The 23,092-nt window shown below is 51.3% G+C and overlaps 1 protein-coding gene across 2 annotated transcripts in view; it reads right to left on the bottom strand.

Annotated features, from left to right (window-relative positions):
* The window catches only part of LOC120933753 (placenta-specific gene 8 protein-like), a 35,887-nt gene that overhangs the window by 5,351 nt on the left and 7,444 nt on the right, over window positions 1–23,092 (bottom strand). The window contains exons 1-3 of one of the 2 annotated variants that reach the window (XM_040347130.1): window positions 18,420–18,560; window positions 2,814–2,934; window positions 945–1,123 (exon numbers count right to left, since the gene is read on the bottom strand). In XM_040347130.1, coding sequence (XP_040203064.1) covers window positions 945–1,123; window positions 2,814–2,925 — 291 coding nt within the window. In that variant the 5' untranslated portion in view covers window positions 2,926–2,934; window positions 18,420–18,560. Of the gene's footprint in view, window positions 1–944; window positions 1,124–2,813; window positions 2,935–18,419; window positions 18,561–23,092 lie in introns of those variants that run through there. The other variant, XM_040347131.1, reaches the window with a different exon arrangement.

The following is a 23,092-nucleotide window of genomic DNA, read 5'->3' as shown; positions in this document are numbered from 1 at the left end:
TGCACATCAATACAGCTCACTGATTCGTTGCTAGAGGTTAAGCAGCCCCCCTTGGCCTTTGTTTGACAATCCCTTGTCCTAATGCCCATTACTAATTTGTAAGATTCCACACTTACTGACTGGTGTTCAGATTCAGCATCCGAACCTCTATAACGTTTGCTGGACTTTGCTAGAACGGAACCCAGGTACATTCAGCTCATCACTAATAGTGACTCCCTACCAGGGATGGACTGGCCATTGGGACTACAGGGAGTTTCCCGGTGGGCCGATGGCTCAGTGGGCCGGCTTCAGTGACAGGGGACCGCTGCCACCCTCCGCTCCTCTGTCTCTCCCTTCCCGCAGCGCTCACCTCCTCTCCCTCCCTGCAGCGCTCACCTGGGGGGAACAAAGAAGCAGGGGGACGACAGAGGAGCATGGGGGAGGGGACAGACAGCTGACTCAACAGCTATGTCCTGGGAGTTTCTCACTTCTGCCTAATCTTGTCCCATAAGGGGGGACACCGAACTGATTCTTTCCCCCGGGTGAAATAATGTCTAGCTTCCCCACTGGTACTGCCTATAAGAGTACCAGCACCAGCCGTTCTACTCTAATAAAGTAAAACGGCTAGTGGCTAGTGAAGGGAGAGAGGGGCCTTGGTGGCCGGGGGGGTGCGGGAGTTGACCGGCCGCCATAGGAGAGACATGTCAAAGTGGGCCAGTCTGGATGAAGTCCAGGGCCACATTTTTGTCCCAGTCCAGCCCTGCTCCCTATACCTTAATGACATCAAAATGACTCCTAAAACACACATCCCTGAGCAACTAGGGCGCCACATTTGTTGGCTACGGAAACCTGGTGACCACCCTTCAATATGGCGGCAGTGACCCAGATCATGGGATGGGCCAACAGACTTGTATCAGAGTAAGGTCTAGACTCAGAGATATTTCCTCAGCCTGCATTGGACTTACATGAATCTTGTGTCTCTCCCGGACAGCGGCTCTCATGGCAATCGTCATAGGAGGACAGAGCCCACTACAGCCAACGTATCCCATGAACATCGGATCCAACAATGGCAGACAGAAACACTCTCCAAATTCACTGACTGTGTTACATTGCATGCAGGGGAAGCACCAGAGAGCACAGCAACCTGCCAAGAGAGACCGTGGGGGGGGGGGGGAGTTATTATTATCATTATACAGGGTTTATATAGCACCCACAGCTGGAAAAACACTTACAAATAATGAGAGATAGTACAGTTACAAGGTAATCCAATATAGAGGTACGGAGGGGGGGAGAGAGAGAAAGAGAGATCAGAAGTACGGTAAGAGAGAGAGAGAGAGATATCAGAGGTATAGGAGGAGAGAGAGAGAGAGAGATCAGAGATACGGGGAGAGAGATCAGGGGTACAGAGGGGGAGAGAGAGATATTTGGTACAGGGGGGAGAGAGAGAGATCAGAGGTACAGGGGGGGAGAGAGAGAGATCAGAGGTACAGAGGGGAGAGAAAGAGATCAGAGGGGGAGAGAGAACAATTAGAGGTACAGAGGGGAGAGAGAGAGATCAGAGGTACAGAGGGGGGAGAGAGAGAGGTCAGAGGTACGAAGGGCGGGAGAGAGATCAGAGGTACAGGGGGGAGAGAGAGAGTTTAGAGGTACAGAGGTGGGAGAGAGAGAGAGAGATCAGAGGTACGGGGAGAGATCAGAGGTACGGAGGGAGAGAGAGAGATCAGAGGTACAGAGGGGAGAGAGATCAGGGGTACAGAGGGGGAGAGATAGAGATCAGAGGTACAGAGGGGAGAGAGATCAGGGGTACAGAGGGGGAGAGATAGAGATCAGAGGTACAGAGGGGAGAGAGATCAGAGGTACAGAGGGGGGAGAGAGAGAGATCAGAGGTACAGAGGGGGGAGAGAGAGAGGTCAGAGGTACGGAGGGGAGAGAGAGATCAGAGGTACAGAGGGGGCAGAGAGAGAGGTCAGAGGTACGGAGGGGAGAGAGAGAGAAATCAGAGGTACAGAGGGGGAGAGAGAGATCATAGGTACAGAGGGGGAGAGAGAGATCAGAGTTACGGGGAGAGATAAGAGGTACGGAGGGAGAGAGAGTGAGATCAGAGGTATGGAGGGAGAGAGAGAGAGATCAGAGGTACGGAGGGGGGAGAGAGAGAGATCAGAGGTACAGAGGCGTGAGAGAGAGATTAGAGGTACGGGGGAGAGAGAGAGATCAGAGGTACGGGGGGAGAGAGAGATCAGAGGTACGGGGGAGAGAGAGATCAGAGGTACAGAGGGGGCAGAGAGAGAGGTCAGAGGTACGGGGGGAGAGAGAGATCAGAGGTACGGGGGGAGAGAGAGATCAGAGGTACGGGGGAGAGAGAGATCAGAGGTACAGAGGGGGCAGAGAGAGAGGTCAGAGGTACGGGGGGAGAGAGAGATCAGAGGTACGGGGGGGGAGGGAGATCAGAGGTACGAAGGAAACAAATGTCTACTTTTCATTGCAATAGGCAGGGACGTTTTGGGAGCGAGGCACACGGTGCTCCCAGACCGCCCCAAAGATGCTGCTCACAGGACTTTTTTTCTAAAGCCCCGTAAGTGCATCTCCCCAGTGTGAAAGCACTCAGGTGTTCACATTCAAGGCGGCATGGGAGGCAGTTTACAGGCGCCATTTCTAAAACGCCTGAAAACTGCTTTAGTGTGAAAGAAGTCTAAGTGAGACTTTGGTATATTCCTATGGAGAGACCACTAGAGGGCACCCAATATACAGGATTTCGGTGCCAGGCGCCCTCTAGTGGAATCTTTAGATACTTTGTAAAGTGAGTGAAGCCTTCTGAAGGGTGATAATTTACGTACAGATGCCGCAGTCATCGCAGCAGTCACACATATCGGTGCTCCATCGTGGCCCCTGGCTGACAGTCACTGTCTGCGTGGTGACAACCCCAGGCTGAGTGACAACCGTCTGCATCTCCTAATCCTGTACAGAGAAATGAAAGAAAGATTTACAACAGCTATATAAAGACACACCATGATTTGATTGCTTCACTTCTAGTGAACGTTTTTAAGGCCAGAAAATTAGAATGCCCATGTAGATACCGATTTGCATCACATTTAGCAGAATTCATATCCAGTGTGGTTTGAACACTGTTTACACATGCGGGGTGCAACTTACGTATGCGTTCGTTTCTGCGCAAAAGCACAGAGGGGTGGGGTGCTTTAAATTATTTTTATTTTTTTATTTATTTATTTGTTTTATTTTACTTTTTACTTTTATACTTTACCTTTATTTTTTATCACTTTTATTCCTATTACAAGGAATGAAAACCATCCCTTGTGATAGAAAAAAGCATGACAGGTCCTCTTATATATGAGATCTGGGGGTCAAAAAGACCCCAAATCTCTCCTTTACCTTTAACCACTTAAGGACCGAGCCTCTTTCTGAGATTTTGTGTTTACAAGTTAAAAAATATTTTTTCTTTTGCGAGAAAATTATTTAGAACCGCCAAACATTATATATATTTTTTTCTAACACCCTAGAGAATAAAATGGCGGTCGTTGCAATACTTTTTGTTACACCGTATTTGCGCTGCGGTCTTAAAAGCACCCTTTTTTTGGGAAAAAAATAACATTTTTTTAAATTAACAAATAAGACAACAGTAAAGTTAGCCCTATTTATTTTTTTTAGATTGTGAAAGATAATGTTACGCCGAGTAAATTGATACCCAACATGTCACGCTTCAAAATTGCGACCGCTCATGGAATGGCGACAAACTTTTACCGTTAATAATCTCCGTAGGTGATGTTTAAAAAATTCTATAGGTTGCATTTTTTGAGTTACAGAGGAGGTCTAGGGATAGAATTACTGGGGTAGATTCAGGTATCTCCGCCTAAAGTTACGGCGGCGCAGCGTAATGTATTTACGCTACGCCTCCGCAACTTACAGGAGCAAGTGCTGTATTCAGAAAGCACTTGCTCCGTAAGTTGCGGCGGCGTAGTGTAAAAGGGGCCGGCGTAAACGCGCGTAATTCAAATGATCCGGTAGGGGGCGTGGATCATTTAAATTAGGCGCGTTCCCGCGCCAAACGTACTGCGCATGCGCCATCCCTAAAATTTCCGATGTGCATTGCGGTAAATGACGTCGCAAGGACGTCATTGGTTTCGACGTGAACGTAAATGGTGGCAAGCGGCATTCACGGACGACTTATGCAAACAACGTAAAATTTTCAAAACGCGACGCGGGAACGACGTCCATACTTAACATTGAGTGCGCCTCCTAATAGCAGGAGCAACGTTACGACGAAAACGACTTACGCAAACGACGTAAAAAACTACCGCCGGGCGCACGTACGTTCGTGAATCGGCGTAAGTATGTCATTTGCATACTCTACGCTGACAACTACGGAAGCGCCACCTAGCGGCCAGCGTGAGAATGCACCCTAAGATACGACGGCGTAAGAGACTTATGCCAGTCGTATCTTAGGCTAATGTCGGCGTATCTAGCTTTCTGAATACAGAAAGTAGATACGCCGGCGCAGCGGCGTAATTCTTTCCTGAATCTACCCCACTGCTCTCGCTCTAGCGATCGCGGCGATATCTCACATGTGTGGTTTGAACACCGTTTTCATATGCGGGCACCGCCCCACGTATGCGTTCGCTTCTGCGCGCGAGATCGTCGGACGGGGCGCTTTAAAAACTATTATTTTTTTTCTTATTTATTTTACTTTATTTTCTTTATTTTGACACTGTTTTTTGGGTCACTTTTATTTCTATTACAGGGAATGTAAACAAAAAAAGCGTGACAGGTCCTCCTAATTATGAGATCTGGGGGTCAAAAAGACATCACATCTCTTATTTACACTAAAATGCAAAAAATGATGCCAATAAATACAGTTACTAAAAAGAAATGTAAAAAGACAAAAAAAAAAGTAAGAAAAAAGAAGAAGAGAGGAAGGAAGCATTATTAGGATAACTAAAGGGTTAATAAATGGTTTAAAGCAAGACACACTTGCAGCACAGTGGTTCAGTGGTTAGCACTTCCGCCCTGGCAGCACTAAACTTGTCGGTTCAAATCCCAACCTCACACACAGAGGGAAGAGGAATGCTTTACATTTGTAGATGAACGAAGTCGAGTAGATCAACATTTAAAACTGATGTTACTTTGTATCTCTCCATCTCCTGTCTGATCAATGTTTATAAACAATGGGGTGGATTCAGGTAGGGGAGCGCAAAACTGCGGCGGCGTAACGTATGACATTTACGTTACGCCGCCGCAAGTTTTTCGGGCAAGTGCATGATTCACAAAGCACTTGCCTGTAAAGTTGCAGCGGCGTAGCTTAAAAGGGGCCGGCGTAAGCGCGCGTAATTCATATGATCCCGTAGGGGGCGTGGATCATTTAAATTAGGCGCGTTAGGCGCCGTCCCTAAAATTTCCCGACGTGCATTGCGGTAAATGACGTCGCAAGGACGTCATTGGTTTCGACGTGAACGTAAATGGCGTCCAGCGGCATTCACGGACGACTTACGCAAACAACGTAAAATTTTCAAATCGCGACGCGGGAACGACGTCCATACTTAACATTGGCTGCGCCTCCTAATAGCAGGAGCAGCCTTACGACGAAAACGACGTACGCAAACGACGTAGAAAAACTACCGCCGGGCGCACGTACGTTTGTGAATCGGCGTAAGTATGTAATTTGCATACTGTACGCTGACAACTACGGAAGCGCCACCTAGCGGCCAGCGTCAGAATGCACCCTAAGATACGACGGCGTAAGAGACTTATGCCAGTCGTATCTTAGGCTAAAGTCGGCGTATCTAGCTTTCTGAATACAGAAAGTAGATACGCCATCGCAACTTAGCAATTACGCGGCGTATCTATGGATACGCCGGCGTAATTGCTCTCAGTAGATAAGCCGACCTAACTCAGAATCTACGCCGACTTATGTTTAAGTGTATTCTCAAACAGAGATACGCTTAAACATATCTAAGATAGGCCGGCTTGCGCCGTCCTATCTTAGGTTGCAATATTTCGGATGGCCGCTAGGTGGCGCTTCCATTGCGGTCGGCGTAGAATATGTAAATGAGCTGATACGCCGATTCACGAACGTACGCCCGGCCGCCGCAGTAGTTTTACGCCGTTTCCGCTAGGCATTAGCAGGCCTAAAGTTATTCCATCTATTAGGTGGAATAACAATGTTAAAGTATGGCCGGCGTTCCCGCCGCGAGATTCGAATTTTTTACGTCGTTTGCGTAAGTCGTCCGCGAATCAGGATTTACGTCGTTTACGTCCACGTTGAAATCAATAGGCCCGTGCGGCGTACTTAGCCGCAATGCACACTGGGAAATGTTGGCGCCTGGCGCATGCGCATTAAAAGAAAAACGTAAAAAACGTGAGGTCAAGCCTCATTACCATAAAACACGCCCCCCTCCAACACATTTGAATTTGACGCCCTTACGCCCGCCCGCTTTAGGCTACGCCGCCATATATTAGCAGGCAAGTACATTGAGAATCATGTACTTGCCTAGCTAACTTACGGCGGCGTAGCCTAAACACGCTAAGCTACGCCACCGCAAGTTTAGGCCTTTCTCTGTGAATCTACCTATATGTATATAATACATTTATATATATTTTTATGTATAATGTTTGGGGGTTGTAAGTAATTTTCTGTGCGTAATGGGCATACCAGGTGGCCATCGAATACGGGCGCGGTGCAGCCTGGCACACGTCGGGGTTTCTGTTGTACCCATTTTGCTCTTTGTGAACACCCCCCGAGTGGGACGGCCCCCGGGTGACTTTGATTATAGCTATATGGAGATCTGATGATTTTCATCTCTGTCCATACTCCTATATTGGGACTGGTATGACCCTCGCTCTTCCCTAAGGGGTGTTGGTATTGGTGTTCTCTCTGATTGGTGTTGGTATGAATAATAGTTATTCTCATTGTGACTGCGGCCACCTCTACCTCGAGGTGATTCAGGGCCGGATCCTAGGGTCACAGGCGCCTGGGTGCAGAAATATTTCTGGCGCCCCCACATGGGTGTGGTCATTTTAATAACTCCTCCCCTTTACAAATGTTTCTATGGCAATGACTCAACCACAGAGATGCTCCTCCACAAAGTCTTCATTACCCTGGGATCCTTACATCAGCCCTCAAAATTTCCACTCGCCTGCTCGCATTTGGCGAGTGGAAAAAGGTTGAGGGCGAGTGTACTAGCATGGCAGGTTGCTTGTCTCGGGCAGAGGCAGGTCCGCTTGGCTCAGGCAGGGAGGCGGGCTGGTGTCATGGCCTCATGACCTCTTTGCAGGCTTCTCATCACTGACATGTGCTGGCGGCCATCTTGCTCCATGGGGTTCTTGTAAACCTGCCTCACTCTGCGGCTCCTCCTTCCCACTGGGAGGAGCTGGCTGCTCTGCATATATATATAACGGCAGCTGCAGCATTTCCTCGCTTGGGCCTCTCGTCTGTTACCTCTTCTATGATCGTGCTGCTTGTTCCTGGTTACCGACCCGGCTACGGACGCTCCTTCTGGTTCCTGATCCCCGGCTTCGTTTCACCCCGTCTCTGGCTACAGACTCCGACTTGGCTGACTCTCATCCCTGGTTATCGAGCACTGTTGGACGACTCTTCTGGTGATTACGATCGTCAGCGTGGATTTTGACCTTGCTGTTTGGTTTCCAATAAAGATCCTCTTATTCATTTATCTGTTTTGTACGTCTGATTCATGCTTCCATGACAGCTGGTTTAGCTCGGCTTGACTGTGGCGGGTCCAGGCAGGAAGGCTTGGCTCCAGGCGGGGAGGGTCTGCTCGGCTCGGGCGGGAAGGTGAGTTTGCACAGCTCGGCTCGGCTCAGGCAGGGGAACGTGTTCCCTCGGCTCAGGTGGGGAGGCGGGCCGACCCAGCTCGGCTTGACTCGGGCAGGGGCGGGTCCGCTCGGCTCAGGCAGCCGGCTTAGCTCAGCTTGACCCGGGCGGGGGGGCGTGTCTGCTCAGGCGGGGAGGCGGACCTCCTGGTAAGCGTGGTAGCATGCTGTTTGGTGCCGCACAATTTAAGAATGTTGTGCTGACGCTACTTTTTGCATGTCAAAATGGGAATGCATGTATTCTATTGTGGACCAGTGCGTTTTTGTAGTGCGACATTGTGCAATTATTATTCAGTTTTCATGCTGATGCTTTATTTTAGGAGGAGGCAGCTCGATTTAAAGGGGAGGTTCACCCTAAAAACTAGTTTTTCTTATTCCACTGCCCCCCTCCACATTACAATACGATTAAGGCTCTTATTATTTTTTTGATGCTGTACATACCTTTTGTACAGCATATTCACCCGGGTTGCGAGTCCCGCGGGAGTGGGCGTTCCTCACATGCTGGTGATTGACGTTTTGCCCAAAAACGAGCTCCCCCCGGCGCGTAAGCCGCGTCACGATTGGCGAAAGGAGCCGAACGGCGAGTCGGCGCTATACTGCGCATGCGCATCGCCGTTCGGCTCCTTTCGCCAATCGTGACGCGGCTTACGCGACGGGGGGGAGCTCGTTTTTGGGCAAAACGTCAATCACCAGCATGTGAGGAACGCCCACTCCCGCGGGACTCGCAACCCGGATGCACGGGTGAATATGTTGTACAAAAGGTATGTACAGCATGAAAAAAATAATAAGAGCCTTAATCGGATTGTAATGTGGGGGGGCAGTGGAATAAGAAAAAGTAGTTTTTAGGGTGAACCTCCCCTTTAAGTTCTCAATTACACCTCAAAACCGACCTCCAGATTCATTCCAATTGCATTTCTGCGCGCTCATTTTTTATGCTTTTCCGGATTCATTCCAGATGCTTTTTTTTTTCACAGTACTGGGGTACAGTACCTTTAGTAGCCAATCATATTTTGTTCTTATTTTATTTATCACAGTCAGATGAATGAAATATGCTTCATGTTAATATTGTTAAAGTTGTTGTTGTTAATATTTATTTTTGTAGCTTTAATTCTGCATAAAACATTTAACAGTGTAATTTCACAAGATAATATGCAAGGGCGTGTTTAGGGGCGGACTTAGGAGCAAGGCAGGGGAAGGGTTGGGTGGGGAAAATGGTGGCGAGTAACTCTTAAGCCCTGGCTAGTAGCTCAGGACTTGAAATTTTGAGCCCTGCTCTTACATGATCTCTTAACAATAAACAAAATACAGGAAGAGAAGCAGAGTACTTTATTGGGACCTGGAGGGGGGGGGGGGGGTCTCTGATGGACACAGAGAGGGCTTCTGTTAAAGAGTCTGTTAGAAAGAGCCCCAGATATACTACAGACATGATACAGGAGATGGTCAGAGACTGCAGACATGATACAGGAGATGGTCAGAGACTGCAGACATGATACAGGAGATGGTCAGAGACTGCAGACATGATACAGGAGACGGTCAGAGACTGCAGACATGGTACAGGAGATGGTCAGAGACTGCAGACATGATACAGGAGATGGTCAGAGACTGCAGACATGATACAGGAGATGATCAGAGACTGCAGACATGATACAGGAGATGGTCAGAGACTGCAGACATGATACAGGAAATGGTCAGAGACTGCAGACATGATACAGAATATGGTCAGAGATTGCAGACATGATACAGGAGATGGTCAGAGACTGCAGACATGATACAGGAGACGGTCAGAGACTGCAGACATGGTACAGGAGACGGTCAGAGACTGCAGACATAGTACAGGAGATGGTCAGAGACTGCAGACATAATACAGGAGATGGTCAGAGACTGCAGACATGATACAGGAGATGGTCAGAGACTGCAGACATGGTACAAGAGATGGTCAGAGACTGCAGACATGGTACAGGAGATGGTCAGAGACTGCAGACATGGTACAAGAGATGGTCGGAGACTGCAGACATGGTACAGGAGATGGTCAGAGACTGCAGACATGATACAGGAGATGGTCAGAGATAGGGTTGTCCCGATACCACTTTTTTGAGACCGAGTACAAGTACCGATACCTTTTTTTCAAGTACTCGCCGATACCAATTACAGATACTTTTTTTTTTAATGTCATGTGAAAGTGGCAGTATTTTATTTTTATTTTTTTTACAGTGATTTTTTTTTTAGGGCGATTGTCAGTTTTTATTTTTTTTTTTAATATTTATTGCAATTTTTTTATTTATTTTTTTAATTAGCCCTGTTGGGGTCTTTGGAGAGATATCAGGGGTCTCACATCTCCCCTTTAAGACAGAGAAAGGGACTAAGGACACAGATTCCCCAGTCCCTTTCTCTGCAGCCTCAGCTGAAATGAATGGAGAGAAGCTCCTCTCCATTCATAAACTGAAGCATCGTAAACACAGGAGGTTACGAAGCTCAGTTCTATGAATGGACAGTCAGTGATCACTGTCTCTGTTCATTCTGAAAAGGTAGGAGCCGGGTTTAGCGGGCGATAGGGGACACCCGGGCGATCCTGTAGCCCCTCACCCCCTCCTGTAGTCATAAAAAAAAAAAAAAAAACGGGCCATTTAAGGCTTTTAAAAATTTGTTTTGCAGCGCCACACAATAACATACACTCATGCTTTGTATGTTATTGGGGCCAGCCTATTCAGACATTGGGCGCCGACTATCTGAATAAGGACAGCTGGTTGGCTGTGCGGAGGTGCCTATCAGAGCCAGCGGCTTTCCCAGTACAGCCCTTCAGCTCCCGGATGTCTTATCCTCGGAACGTAGTGGGCTACGTCCCTTGGATAAGACTGACGGCCGTCTAAGACAATCAGGTTCACTGATTCTGGTTATCAGTAACCTGATTGGCTGAAGCGTCATCGAGGGCGGCAGAAGACATCGAGGGACCGTGGAAGGAGGATGGCGAACCCCAGAAAGGTAAGTGCCGGGCGGGGGGGGGCAATCTGACTGGCAGCATTTTACAGGGCACAGTGGGGACAATTGGTGTGGGGACAATTGATGTGGGCACAGTGGGGGACAATTGATGTGGGCACAGTGGGGACAATTGATGTGGGGACAATTGATGTGGGCACAGTGGGGACAATTGATGTGGGCACAGTGGCGACAATTGATCTGGGCACAGTGGTGACAATTGATGTGGGGAAAATTGATGTGGGCACAGTGGTGACAATTGATGTGTGCACAATGGGGACAATTGATGTGGGCACAGTGGGGACAATTGATGTGGGCACAGTGGGGGACAATTGATGTGGGCACAGTGGGGACAATTGATGTGGGCACAGTGGCGACAATTGATGTGGGCACAGTGGGGGACAATTGATGTGGGCACAGTGGCGACAATTGATGTGGGCACAGTGGGGGACAATTGATGTGGGCACAGTGGGGACAATCGATGTGGGCACAGTGGGGGACAATTGATGTGGGCACAGTGGGGACAATTGATGTGGGCACAGTGGGGGACAATTGATGTGGGCACAGTGGGGACAATTGATGTGGGCACAGTGGATAGGACTTACCTTCTCTTGAACCATGTCTGATATTGTATTATATTGTACTTGGTAGGTCTCCACCCCCCCCCCGCCCACAGATTGATCCCCGTTGGGGTGGGCGGGATGGGATAGGACCCGTACTGGTTCCTGACTTCGTCTTCTATTATGCCTCCCCCTCCGAGCTAGGATAGGTGGCTCAGGTCTCGGGGCTAGCCTAGATGACCTTATCCTTCTCAAATGAATGTTGTTCACACATTTTGTGCTGTATATGGACTGTGCCGTATCACATTTGTTCTACATGACATTTGAGGTACAGGCCAAATGAGGTACTGCAGGCCAATGTCCGGCTTTTCTCAGGTCCTGCGCCCCCCGTACCTCAGGCCAAATGAGGTACTGCAGGCCAATGTCCGGCTTTTCTCAGGTCCTGCGCCCCCCCCCGTACCTCAGGCCAAATGAGGTACTGCAGGCCAATGTCCGGCTTTTCTCAGGTCCTGCGCCCCCCCCGTACCTCAGGCCAAATGATGGAAAGCAGCCCAATGTCCGGCTTTTCTCATGTCCTGCGCCCCCCGTACCTCAGGCCAAATGAGGTACTGCAGCCCAATGTCCGGCTTTTCTCAGGTCCTGCGCCCCCCCCCGTACCTCAGGCCAAATGAGGTACTGCAGCCCAATGTCCGGCTTTTCTCAGGTCCTGCGCCACCCTTACCGTTTTTAAATTCTTACAAATTCGAAAATTTTTCAACAGTGCCCCGACCCCCTTACTATGGTCCAGAAGCCTTACGCCTCTAGAACGCATTTGTAACTCCCAGGAACCACAGCGCCACTTGATCTCTTCTTTATACTCTTTGCTACTCTCAAATACGGCCCCCAACACTAATGTTCTCTCAGGCCAAATGAGGTACTGCAGGCCAATGTCTGGCTTTTCTCAGGTCTTGCGCCCCCGTACCTCAGGCCAAATGAGGTACTGCAGCCCAATGTCCGGCTTTTCTCAGGTCTTGCGCCCCCGTACCTCAGGCCAAATGAGGTACTGCAGCCCAATGTCCGGCTTTTCTCAGGTCCTGCGCCCCCCTGTACCTCAGGCCAAATGAGGTACTGCAGGCCAATGTCCGGCTTTTCTCAGGTCCTGCGCCACCCTTACCGTTTTAAAATTCTTACAAATTCGAAATTTTTTCAAACAGTGCCCCGACCCCCTCACTTTGGTCCAGAGGCCTTACACCTCTAGAACGCATTTGTAACTCCCAGGAACCACAGCGCTGCTTAATCTCTTCTTTATACTCTTTGCTACTCTCAAATACGGCCCCCAACGCTAATGGCCAAATGAGGTACTGCAGCCCAATGTCCGACTTTTCTCAGGTCCTGCGCCCCCCGTACCTCAGGCCAAATGAGGTACTGCAGTCCAATGTCCGGCTTTTCTCAGGTCCTGCGCCCCCGTAAAGTTGCTCACAAATCAAAACGCTCTCAAACCAAGTTACTCTTAAACCAAGGTTCCACTGTACTTTTATTGTATATTACTTTAAAATAGGTACTTCTGATATTTTTATGTTCAGGTCCCATAGACTTTATTAGAGTTTGAGGCTCGGGTCCAAACTGTTTCCCTGTTCGGGAGTTCTGGTGTGAACCGTACAGCGCTGCGGTATATGTCAGAGCTATATAAATGTATAATAATAGTGTGTGACTGTTGGGGGGGGGGGGGGACATTGGAGTGTAAGCTCCTCTGGTACAGAGACTGATGTGACTGTGGGGGGAGGGGACATTAGAGTGTAAGCTCCTCTGGTACAGAGACTGATGTGATTGGCTCAGTGTTCTCTGTACAGCACTGCGGTATATGTCAGAGCTTTATTATATGTCGTCTCGCTGTGTGATATGGAAATCAGCCAGAAATGTGTTTCTATAAGTTGAATTTTGCATTCTCAGTATAATTTCCTGCATATGTCTCTACTCCTCCGCACTCTAGGCACCCCTCCCCCGCTCTGTGCGCTCAGCATGCCGTGCAGTGCTGTGTGAGTCCATGAGCTGGCGGGGCTCTGGATCCTGTACAAGATAAACATTTCCGTACGGATGGGTGACTCAGACTTTAATTAAACTTGCGGCACCGTGATTAATATTATTATTATTATGGCTCATCTACATTCTCCTTTACCTGTCCAGCATTGCGGTCTTCGCCATGCATGCTTGTGGTGAACACCGGGCACACGGGAGATTTTTGGTAGCTCAGTCACACCCACTTGTGTTTAATGGCTACAGTGATAAACAATGTCTTCGAAAATTCGCAAATTCTAAAATTTAAAAAAATAAAAAAAATCGGAAATCGATAATTCGGAAATTCGAAATGACAAAATTCCAAAAAATTTGGAAATCGAAAAAGTCCAGGTGAATCCTGGACAGGTGGCAACCCTACTCTACCAATCCTCAGTAAAGGGCTTTCAGGGGGCAGGCCACCTCAAAAAAATAGACATGGGCAATGCCAGCAGGGGCAGTTGGGTGGTAGATGGAGATTTAGTGCTGAGGAGGCTGTTGGTGGCCCTGAGGAGTGCCCCTTAGTCTGGATGGGTGACCTTGGGCTGGGGTGCTAGATGGATCCTGTCACAACGCTGGGAGGAAGCCTTCCACCCGACTGCCCCTGCTGGCATGGCCCATGTCCTGTCACAGCACTTGGAGGAAGCCTTCCACCCGACTGCCCCTGTTGGCATGGCCCATGTCCTGTCACAACACTTGGAGAAAGCCTTCCACCCGCTTGCCCCTGCGCTGTCATAACACTTGGAGGAAGCCTTCCACCCAACTGACATGGCCCATGCCCTGTCACAACACTTGGAGGAAGCCTTCCACCCGACTGCCCCTGATGGCATGGCCCATGTCCTGTTACAACACTTGGAGGAAGCCTTCCACCTAACTGCCCCTGATGGCATGGCCCATGTCCTGTCACAACACTTGGAGGAAGCCTTCCACCCGACTGCCTCTGCTGGCATGGCCCATGTCCTGTCACAACACTTGGAGAAAGCCTTCCACACAACTGCCCCTGCTGGCATGGCCCATGTCCTGTCACAACACTTGGAGGAAGCCTTCCACCCGACTGCCCCTGCTGGCATGGCCCATGTCCTGTCACAACACTTGGAGAAAGCCTTCCACCCGCTTGCCCCTGCGCTGTCATAACACTTGGAGGAAGCCTTCCACCCAACTGACATGGCCCATGCCCTGTCACAACACTTGGAGGAAGCCTTCCACCCGACTGCCCCTGATGGCATGGCCCATGTCCTGTCACAGCACTTGGAGGAAGCCTTTCCTAGAGGCACAGGAGCAAGGAGAGAGGACAGCGGGAGCAGGTCAGCACTACTAGGGAGTGGGACTTACAAGGGGGGAGACTGCCACATGTAGACAGTTCTTTCCTGGGAGATCTTCTGAGAGTCAGCCGGGTGGGCTGTTGAGTGTCAGTCTGGAGGACTGTGGGGAGTAGTTATCCTGGAGGGCTAGTGAAAAGGGCAGCTTCAGCCAGGTGGGTTGGCAGTGCCAGGTAGAGAACATGTGCACTGCCGAAAAATCCATTTGATTTAGTTTCATTTGTGTTGTTTTTAATTTCTTAGTTTTTAGGATCATTCGTTCTGGTCTAAATTTGTTATTTCCAATAAATGTGTAAGTTCGGAAAAATTTGAATTTGTTATGTTTCATATGTTTAGATGCAGTATTTGTAAATTAAAAAATTCGGAAATCGGGAAATTAAAAAATTGGAGAATCCGAAATAATAACTATTAAATTACAGGTATTGAAATTTCCTTAAAATTTGGGCTGTTAGTGAGCATAACGAATTTATCCCAAGTTACGAATTATCCGAAATAACGAATACCGCATCTAAATTATTATTGTTGTTATTGTTATTTTTATTGTTATTATTTCACTGCGTAGATTACTGCCCCCCCCCCCCAAATAATTATCACCGACCGCTATTGCTTTGTACTAGGAATCTCACTTCATGATGGTGGTGATCCGACCAGAAATAAGGCAGAGGAGGGGGAGGGGGAGAAAGGTTGAACTTCCTCTTTTGGGTGAAGTATTGCCTTAATAGCAGAAGAAATCTCTGAGTTCAGCAGCCAGGCACGTGTCTCCGGTGTTCCCCCGACTCTTCGCACGCACTCTCGCAGCAGCCTGTGTCTCACACCCTGCCTGCACTCTCCCTGCAGCCAGGACCAGGGCCGTCCTAATAGCATCATGGGCCCCTGGGCAAAGTAATGCATCAGGTGTCATCCATCGCCGTGTCCCCTTACATCAGGTGTCATCCATCACCGTCCTCCTACATCAGGTGTCCACCATCACAGTGTCCCCATACATCAGGTGTCCCCAAACATCACGTATCCTGTCCCCAATCACAGTGCCCCTGTTCATCAGGTGTCCCCATATATTAGGTGTTCTGTTCCCAATCACAGTGTCCCCGTACATTAGGTGTCCCCATACATCAGGTGTCCTGTCCCCAATCACAGTGCCCCTGTTCATCAGGTGTCCCCATATATCAGGTGTCCTGTTCCCAATCACAGTGTCCCCGTACATGTGGTGTCCCCATACATCAGGTGTCCTGTCCCCAATCACAGTGTCCCCATACATCAGGTGTCCCCATCACAGTGTCCCCCTACATCAGGTGTTCCCCATAAGGTGTCCCCATACATTAGGTGTCCTGTCCCCAATCACAGTGTCCTCATACATCAGGTGTCCCCATCACAGTGTCCCCCTACATCAGGTGTTCCCCATCAGTGTCCCCCTACATCAGGTGTTCCCCATCAGTGTCCTCGTACGTCAGGTTTTCCCCATCAGTGCCCCCATACATCAAGTGTTACCCATCAGTGTCCCCATACATCAGGTTTTCCCCATCAGTGCCCCCATACATCAGGTGTTACCCATCAGTGTCCCCATATATCAGGTGTTACCCATCAGTGTCCCCATACATCAGGTGTTACCCATCAGTGTCCCCCTACATCAGGTTTTCCCCATCAGTGCCCCCATACATCAGGTGTTACCCATCAGTGTCCCCATACATCAGGTTTTCCCCATCAGTGCCCCCATACATCAGGTGTTACCCAACAGTGCCCCCATACATCAGGTGTTCCCCATCAGTGTCCCCCTACATCAGGTTTTCCCCATCAGGTGCCCCCCTACATCAGGTGTTACCCATCAGTGTCCCCCTACATCATGGAATGATATGGATTCGCCGCAAGATCACCTTTATCGGCGGCGGTTGAGGGCCCCCCTTCTGCCGTGCTCCGGTGCCCTCCGCCACTTACCGTGGCCGTCGGTAACGGTGGAAGCAATCCGGACCTGTCCCTAGCCTGACATGGAGACGAGTGAGGGGAAGATGGCCCCCACCCGTCTTCAAGTCAAACGTCACTTCTGGCCATAGCTCTTAACCACTTCAATACTGGCCCATAGTCATTTGACGTCCACAGAGGGGATCTCCCATCCTGGGTAGACGTCATATGATGTCCTGGGCTTTGTGAGGGGATCTCCCATCCTGGGTGGACGTCATATGATGTCCTGGGCTTTGTGAGGGGATCTCCCATCCTGGGTGGACGTCATATGATGTCCTGGGCTTTGTGAGGGGATCTCCCATCCTGGGTGGACGTCATATGACTTCCTGGGCTTTGTGAGGGGATCTCCCATCCTGGGTGGACGTCATATGACGTCCTGGGCTTTGTGAGGGGATCTCCCATCCTGGGTGGACGTCATATGATGTCCTGGGCTTTGTGAGGGGATCTCCCATCCTGGGTGGACGTCATATGATGTCCTGGGCTTTGTGAGGGGATCTCCCATCGTGGGTGGACGTCATATGATGTCCTGGGCTTTGTGAGGGGATCTCCCATCCTGGGTGGACGTCATATGATGTCCTGGGCTTTGTGAGGGGATCTCCCATCCTGGGTGGACGTCATATGATGTCCTGGGCTTTGTGAGGGGATCTCCCATCCTGGGTGGACGTCATATGATGTCCTGGGCTTTGTGAGGGGATCTCCCATCCTAGGTGGACGTCATATGATGTCTTGGGCTTTGTGAGGGGATCTCCCATCCTAGGTGGACGTCATATGACGTCCTGGGCTTTGTGAGGGGATCTCCCATCCTAGGTGGACGTCATATGATGTCTTGGGCTTTGTGAGGGGATCTCCCATCCTAGGTGGACGTCATATGATGTCTTGGGCTTTGTGAGGGGATCTCCCATCCTGGGTGGACGTCATATGATGTCCTGGACTTTGTGAGGGGATCTCCCATCCTGGGTGGATGTCATATGATGTCCTGGGCTTTGTGCGGGGATCTCCCATCCTGGGTGGACGTCATATGACGTCCCAGGCTTTGTGCGGTGATATCTGAATGATGGGTGCAGCTAGAGGCATCATTCGGATATCATTTGTTAGTGCCGGCGATTCTATGCACGGTAAGAATGATCATAGTGGTGGTTCCGCTGCTTGATCGGTCTTATAGGCGGCGGGAGGGGACAACCCCCTCCCGCCGCCATCCGGTGCTTCTCTGGGCTCTCCCGTGCCATCGTGGGACCGGAGAAAAAAATCATCCGGCGCTGGCAGGAAGCAAAGAGATGACTGGTGACCCCCGCTTTAACCTTATGCTCATCATCGAGGACCTCAGAGGGCTCTGTGTTTTTTTTTTTGTTCCTTTCTTCAAAGAAGCTGGCAATGAAACGTCATTTGTCACGTTTCCTCTATCAAGGGGAGGCAACCTCAGCCCTCCAGCTGTGGTGAAACCACAAGTCCCATGAGACATTGCAAGACCCTGACAATCACAGGCATGACTCCTAGAGGCAGAGGCATGATGGGACTAGTAGTTTCACCACAGCTGGAGGGCTGAGGTTGCCTACCCTTGATAGAGGAAAAGTGACAAATGACGTTTCATTGCCAGCTTCTTTGAAGAAAACCTCTGAGGTCCCCGATGATGAGCATCAGGTTAAGGCCAACCATGAGGTCCAACTGAAGCAACCAACCAACTGAACCCTTCCCGGTTGCAGTTCTGGTCAGATTTCACCCACACAAATTTCCATCTAAATGCCCTCTCTAGTTCCGTCCCTCATACCTGATGCCACGTCCTTTTAGCCTGCTTGCTGCTGGAGGATTCTCGCTGTTTGATGTGGAAGTTGGCTCTAACATATTATTATAAAGCTTAGTTTCGTTTCTCAGCTCTCGTGCCAGATCCTCCATCCTCCCCGCCCCCCTCCTGTTTCCTCCCCCATGAACCACGCTCAGACTTTGCTCGGTGTTCTGGCACGCCGGGTGGTTAGGCGGCATATTGTGTCCAAAACAAAACACACAGAGGCACCAACATCTACAGACACCAATCACTAAATGCCCTGTTGTAGTGGAAGTTGCAGGCAGATTCATGCAATACTGCCTGCGATTCCAGAATCGCAGCAAAATCCGCAATGCGCTTGCGTTGCCATCATTTCTTAATGGCACCCCAAATGCGGTGTGATTTTTTATTTTTTTTGCAGCAAAAATTGCAGCAGTGTGAATATCCAATCATGTGCCAGGAAATTACATCTACATGATTTTTTACATGCACATGATTGGGTATTGAAACTCATCTTCACCTTACTTCTTGGTAGGGCTTTTTTTTCAGCAGGAATGCGGGGGAGCACAGTTCCGGCACCTCCAGCTCTAAATGTATGTAATGGCAAGGGGTGCTGGGGTGTACTGGAGGGTCTGTTGACGCTGGCTGCTGGACGGGATCTATTGTTACTGGAGGGGATATATTTTTACAGGGGGAGGGTCTATTGTTGCTGGGGAGGTCAGTTGTCACTGGTGGGGGATCTATTGTTGCTGGGGGGCTCTTATGCTACTGGGAGACAAACGTTGCTGGGAGACATAAACTGTTGAGGAAGGGGTCTATTGTTGCTAGCTGTTCAGAGTCTATTGTTGTTGGGGGTGCTCCATTGTTGCTGGCTACAGGAGGTCTTTTTTACTTCCTATTATTAACAAATTACTTAGCACCATAAATCGATAATTGGTTTTGTATTTATTTCTGAGAGGTGGGTAGGGGTGGAACCAAGGAATGGTGCTCAGAGGTGGGTAGGGTGTGGAACCAAGGAATGGTGCTCAGAGGTGGGTAGGGTGTGGAACCAAGGAATGGTGCTCGGAGGTGGGTAGGGGGTGGAACCAAGGAATAGTTCTTGGAGGTGGGTAGGGGTGGAACCAAGGAATGGTGCTCGGAGGTGGGTAGGGGGTGAAATCAAGGAATGGTGCTCAGAGGTGGGTAGGGAGTGGAACCAAAGAATGGTGCTTGGAGGTGGGTAGGGGGTGGAACCAAGGAATAGTTCTTGGAGGTGGGTAGAGGTGGAACCAAGGAATGGTGCTCGGAGGTGGGTAGGGGGTGGAACCAAGGAATGGTGCTCGGAGGTGGGTAGGGAGTGGAACCAAAGAATGTTGCTCGGAGGTGGGTAGTGGATGGAATCAAGGAATGGTGCTCAGAGGTGGGTAGGGAGTGGAACCAAGGAATGGCGCTCGGAGGTGGGTAGGGAGTGGAACCAAGGAATGGCGCTCGGAGGTGGGTAGGGAGTGGAACCAAGGAATGGCGCTCGGAGGTGGGTAGGGAGTGGAACCAAGGAATGGCGCTCGGAGGTGGGTAGGGGGTAGAACCAAAGAATGGTGCTTGAAGATGGGTAGGGGGTGAAATCAAGGAATGGTGCTCGGAGGTGGGTAGGGGGTGGAACCAAAGAATGGTGCTCGGAGGTGGGTAGGGAGTGGATCCAAGAAATGGTGCTCGAAGGTGGGTAGAGCATGGAATCAAGGAATGGTGCTCAGAGGTGGGTAGGGAGTGGAACCAAAGAATGGTGCTCAGAGGTGGGTAGGGAGTGGAACCAAAGAATGGTGCTCAGAGGTGGGTAGGGGGTGGAATCAAGGAATGGTGCTTGGAGGTGGGTAGGGGGTGGACACAAGAGGTGACTCAGAAGGAGGGAGTTCCTGCACCAATTCTCTGAGAAAAAAAAGCCCTGCTTCCTAGAGCTGAACTCCGGGCATAAAAACAAAAATATATATTCCTCAATAGTCACTTATGATATAAATCCACTTTATGTGCACCAAATATCTTTGCAAACCCAGATGATACCTTATACAAGTAGCAGTGGCATCACCCCTGTGCTGTACATAATCTGTGCAGAGAGCAGAGCTGTGGGAGGGGCCCAGCAGGCTCCACCCACTACAGGCTGCCTGCCTACAGGAGTGTACAGAGACAAGATCTGCCCCCCTGCACAAGGAGAGAGAGAGTAGAGTTGTGGGAGTGGCCTAAAAGCTCCACCAACTACAAGCTGCCTACAGAAAACTACAGGAGGGGGCGGAGACAAGATCTTCCCCCCCTGCACAATGAGAAAGAGCAGAGCTGTGGGAGGGGCCAAGCAGGCTCCTCCCATTACAGGCTACCTACAGAAAACGACAGGAGGGGGCGGAGAAAAGACTTGTCACCCTGCACAAGAAGAGGGAGCAGAGCTGTGGGAGGGGCCCTGGACACAGCATCGGGAAGGCCCTGGACACAGCATCGGGAAGGCCCTGGACACAGCATCGGGAAGGCCCTGGACACAGCATCGGGAAGGCCCTGGACACAGCATCGGGAAGGCCCTGGACACAGCATCTGGAAGGCCCTGGACATAGCATCGGGAAGGCCCTGGATACAGCATCGGGAAGGCCCTGGACACAGCATCGGGAAGGCCCTGGACACAGCATCGGGAAGGTCCTGGACACAGCATCGGGAAGGCCCTGGACACAGCATCGGGAAGGCCCTGGACACAGCATCGGGAAGGCCCTGGGCACAGCATCGGGGAGGCCCTAGACACAGCATCGGGAAGGCCCTGGGTGCAGCATCGGGAAGGCCCTGGACACAGCATTGGGGGGCCCTGAATAAAGTATAGGGGGCCCTGGAGACAGCATTGGGGGGCCCTGGTCACCGCATCGGGAAGGCCCTGGACACAGCATCGGTAAGGCCCTGGACACAGCATCGGGAAGGCTCTGGACGCAGCATCAGGAAGGCCCTGGACATAGCATCGGGAAGGCCCTGGATACAGCATCGGGAAGGCCCTGGACACAGCATCGGGAAGGCCCTGGGCGCAGCATCGGGAAGGCCCTGGACGCAGCATCGGGAAGGCTCTGGATACAGTATAGGGGGGCCCTGGAGACAGCATCGGGAAGGCCCTGGACACAGCATTGGGGGGGGGCCTGGACACAGCATCGGGGGGGCCCTGGACACAGCATCGGGAAGGCCCTGGGCACAGCATTGGGAAGGCCCTAAATACAGTATAGGGGGCCCTGGGCTCTGGAGACAGCATTGGGGGGCCCTGGTCACAGCATCGGGAAGGCCCTGGACACAGCATTGGGAAGTCCCTGGACATAGCTTCGGGAAGGCCCTGGGCACAACATTGGGAAGGCCCTGAATAAAGTATAGGGGGCCCTGGAGACAGCATTGGGGGGCCCTGGTCACCGCATCGGGAAGGCCCTGGACACAGCATCGGTAAGGCCCTGGACACAGCATCGGGAAGGCTCTGGACGCAGCATCGGGAAGGCCCTGGACACAGTATCGGGAAGGCCCTGGACACAGCATCGGGAAGGCCCTGGACACAGCATCGGGGAGGCCCTGGACACAACATCGGGAAGGCCCTGGACACAGCATCGGGAAGGTCCTGGACACAGCATCGGGGAGGCCCTGGACAGAGTATCGGGGAGGCCCTGGACACAGCATCGGGAAGGCCCTGGACACAGCATCGGGGAGGCCCTGGACAGAGTATCGGGGAGGCCCTGGACACAGCATCGGGAAGGCCCTGGACACAGCATCGGGAAGGTCCTGGACACAGCATCGGGAAGGCCCTGGACACAGCATCGGGAAGGCCCTGGACACAGCATCGGGAAGGCCCTGGGCACAGCATCGGGGAGGCCCTAGACACAGCATCGGGAAGGCCCTGGGTGCAGCATCGGGAAGGCCCTGGACACAGCATTGGGGGGCCCTGAATAAAGTATAGGGGGCCCTGGAGACAGCATTGGGGGGCCCTGGTCACCGCATCGGGAAGGCCCTGGACACAGCATCGGTAAGGCCCTGGACACAGCATCGGGAAGGCTCTGGACGCAGCATCAGGAAGGCCCTGGACACAGTATCGGGAAGGCCCTGGACACAGCATCGGGAAGGCCCTGGACACAGCATCGGGGAGGCCCTGGACACAACATCGGGAAGGCCCTGGACACAGCATCGGGAAGGTCCTGGACACAGCATCGGGGAGGCCCTGGACAGAGTATCGGGGAGGCCCTGGACACAGCATCGGGAAGGCCCTGGACACAGCATCGGGGAGGCCCTGGACAGAGTATCGGGGAGGCCCTGGACACAGCATCGGGAAGGCCCTGGACACAGCATCGGGAAGGTCCTGGACACAGCATCGGGAAGGCCCTGGACACAGCATCGGGAAGGCCCTGGACACAGCATCGGGAAGGCCCTGGGCACAGCATCGGGGAGGCCCTAGACACAGCATCGGGAAGGCCCTGGGTGCAGCGTCGGGAAGGCCCTGGACACAGCATTGGGGGGCCCTGGACACAGCATCGGGAAGGCCCTGAACACAGCATCGGGGAGGCCCTGGACATAGCATCGGGAAGGCCCTGGATACAGCATTGGGAAGGCCCTGAACACAGCATCGGGAAGGCCCTGGATACAGCATTGGGAAGGCCCTGAACACAGCATCGGGAAGGCCCTGAACACAGCATCGGGTAGGCCCTGGACAC

Source organism: Rana temporaria, chromosome 3 (genome assembly GCF_905171775.1).
Source record: "Rana temporaria chromosome 3, aRanTem1.1, whole genome shotgun sequence".
Classification (NCBI taxonomy): Eukaryota; Metazoa; Chordata; class Amphibia; order Anura; family Ranidae; genus Rana; species Rana temporaria.
Note: the sequence above shows the minus strand (reverse complement) of the source record. Positions and strands in the feature narration are given on the sequence as shown.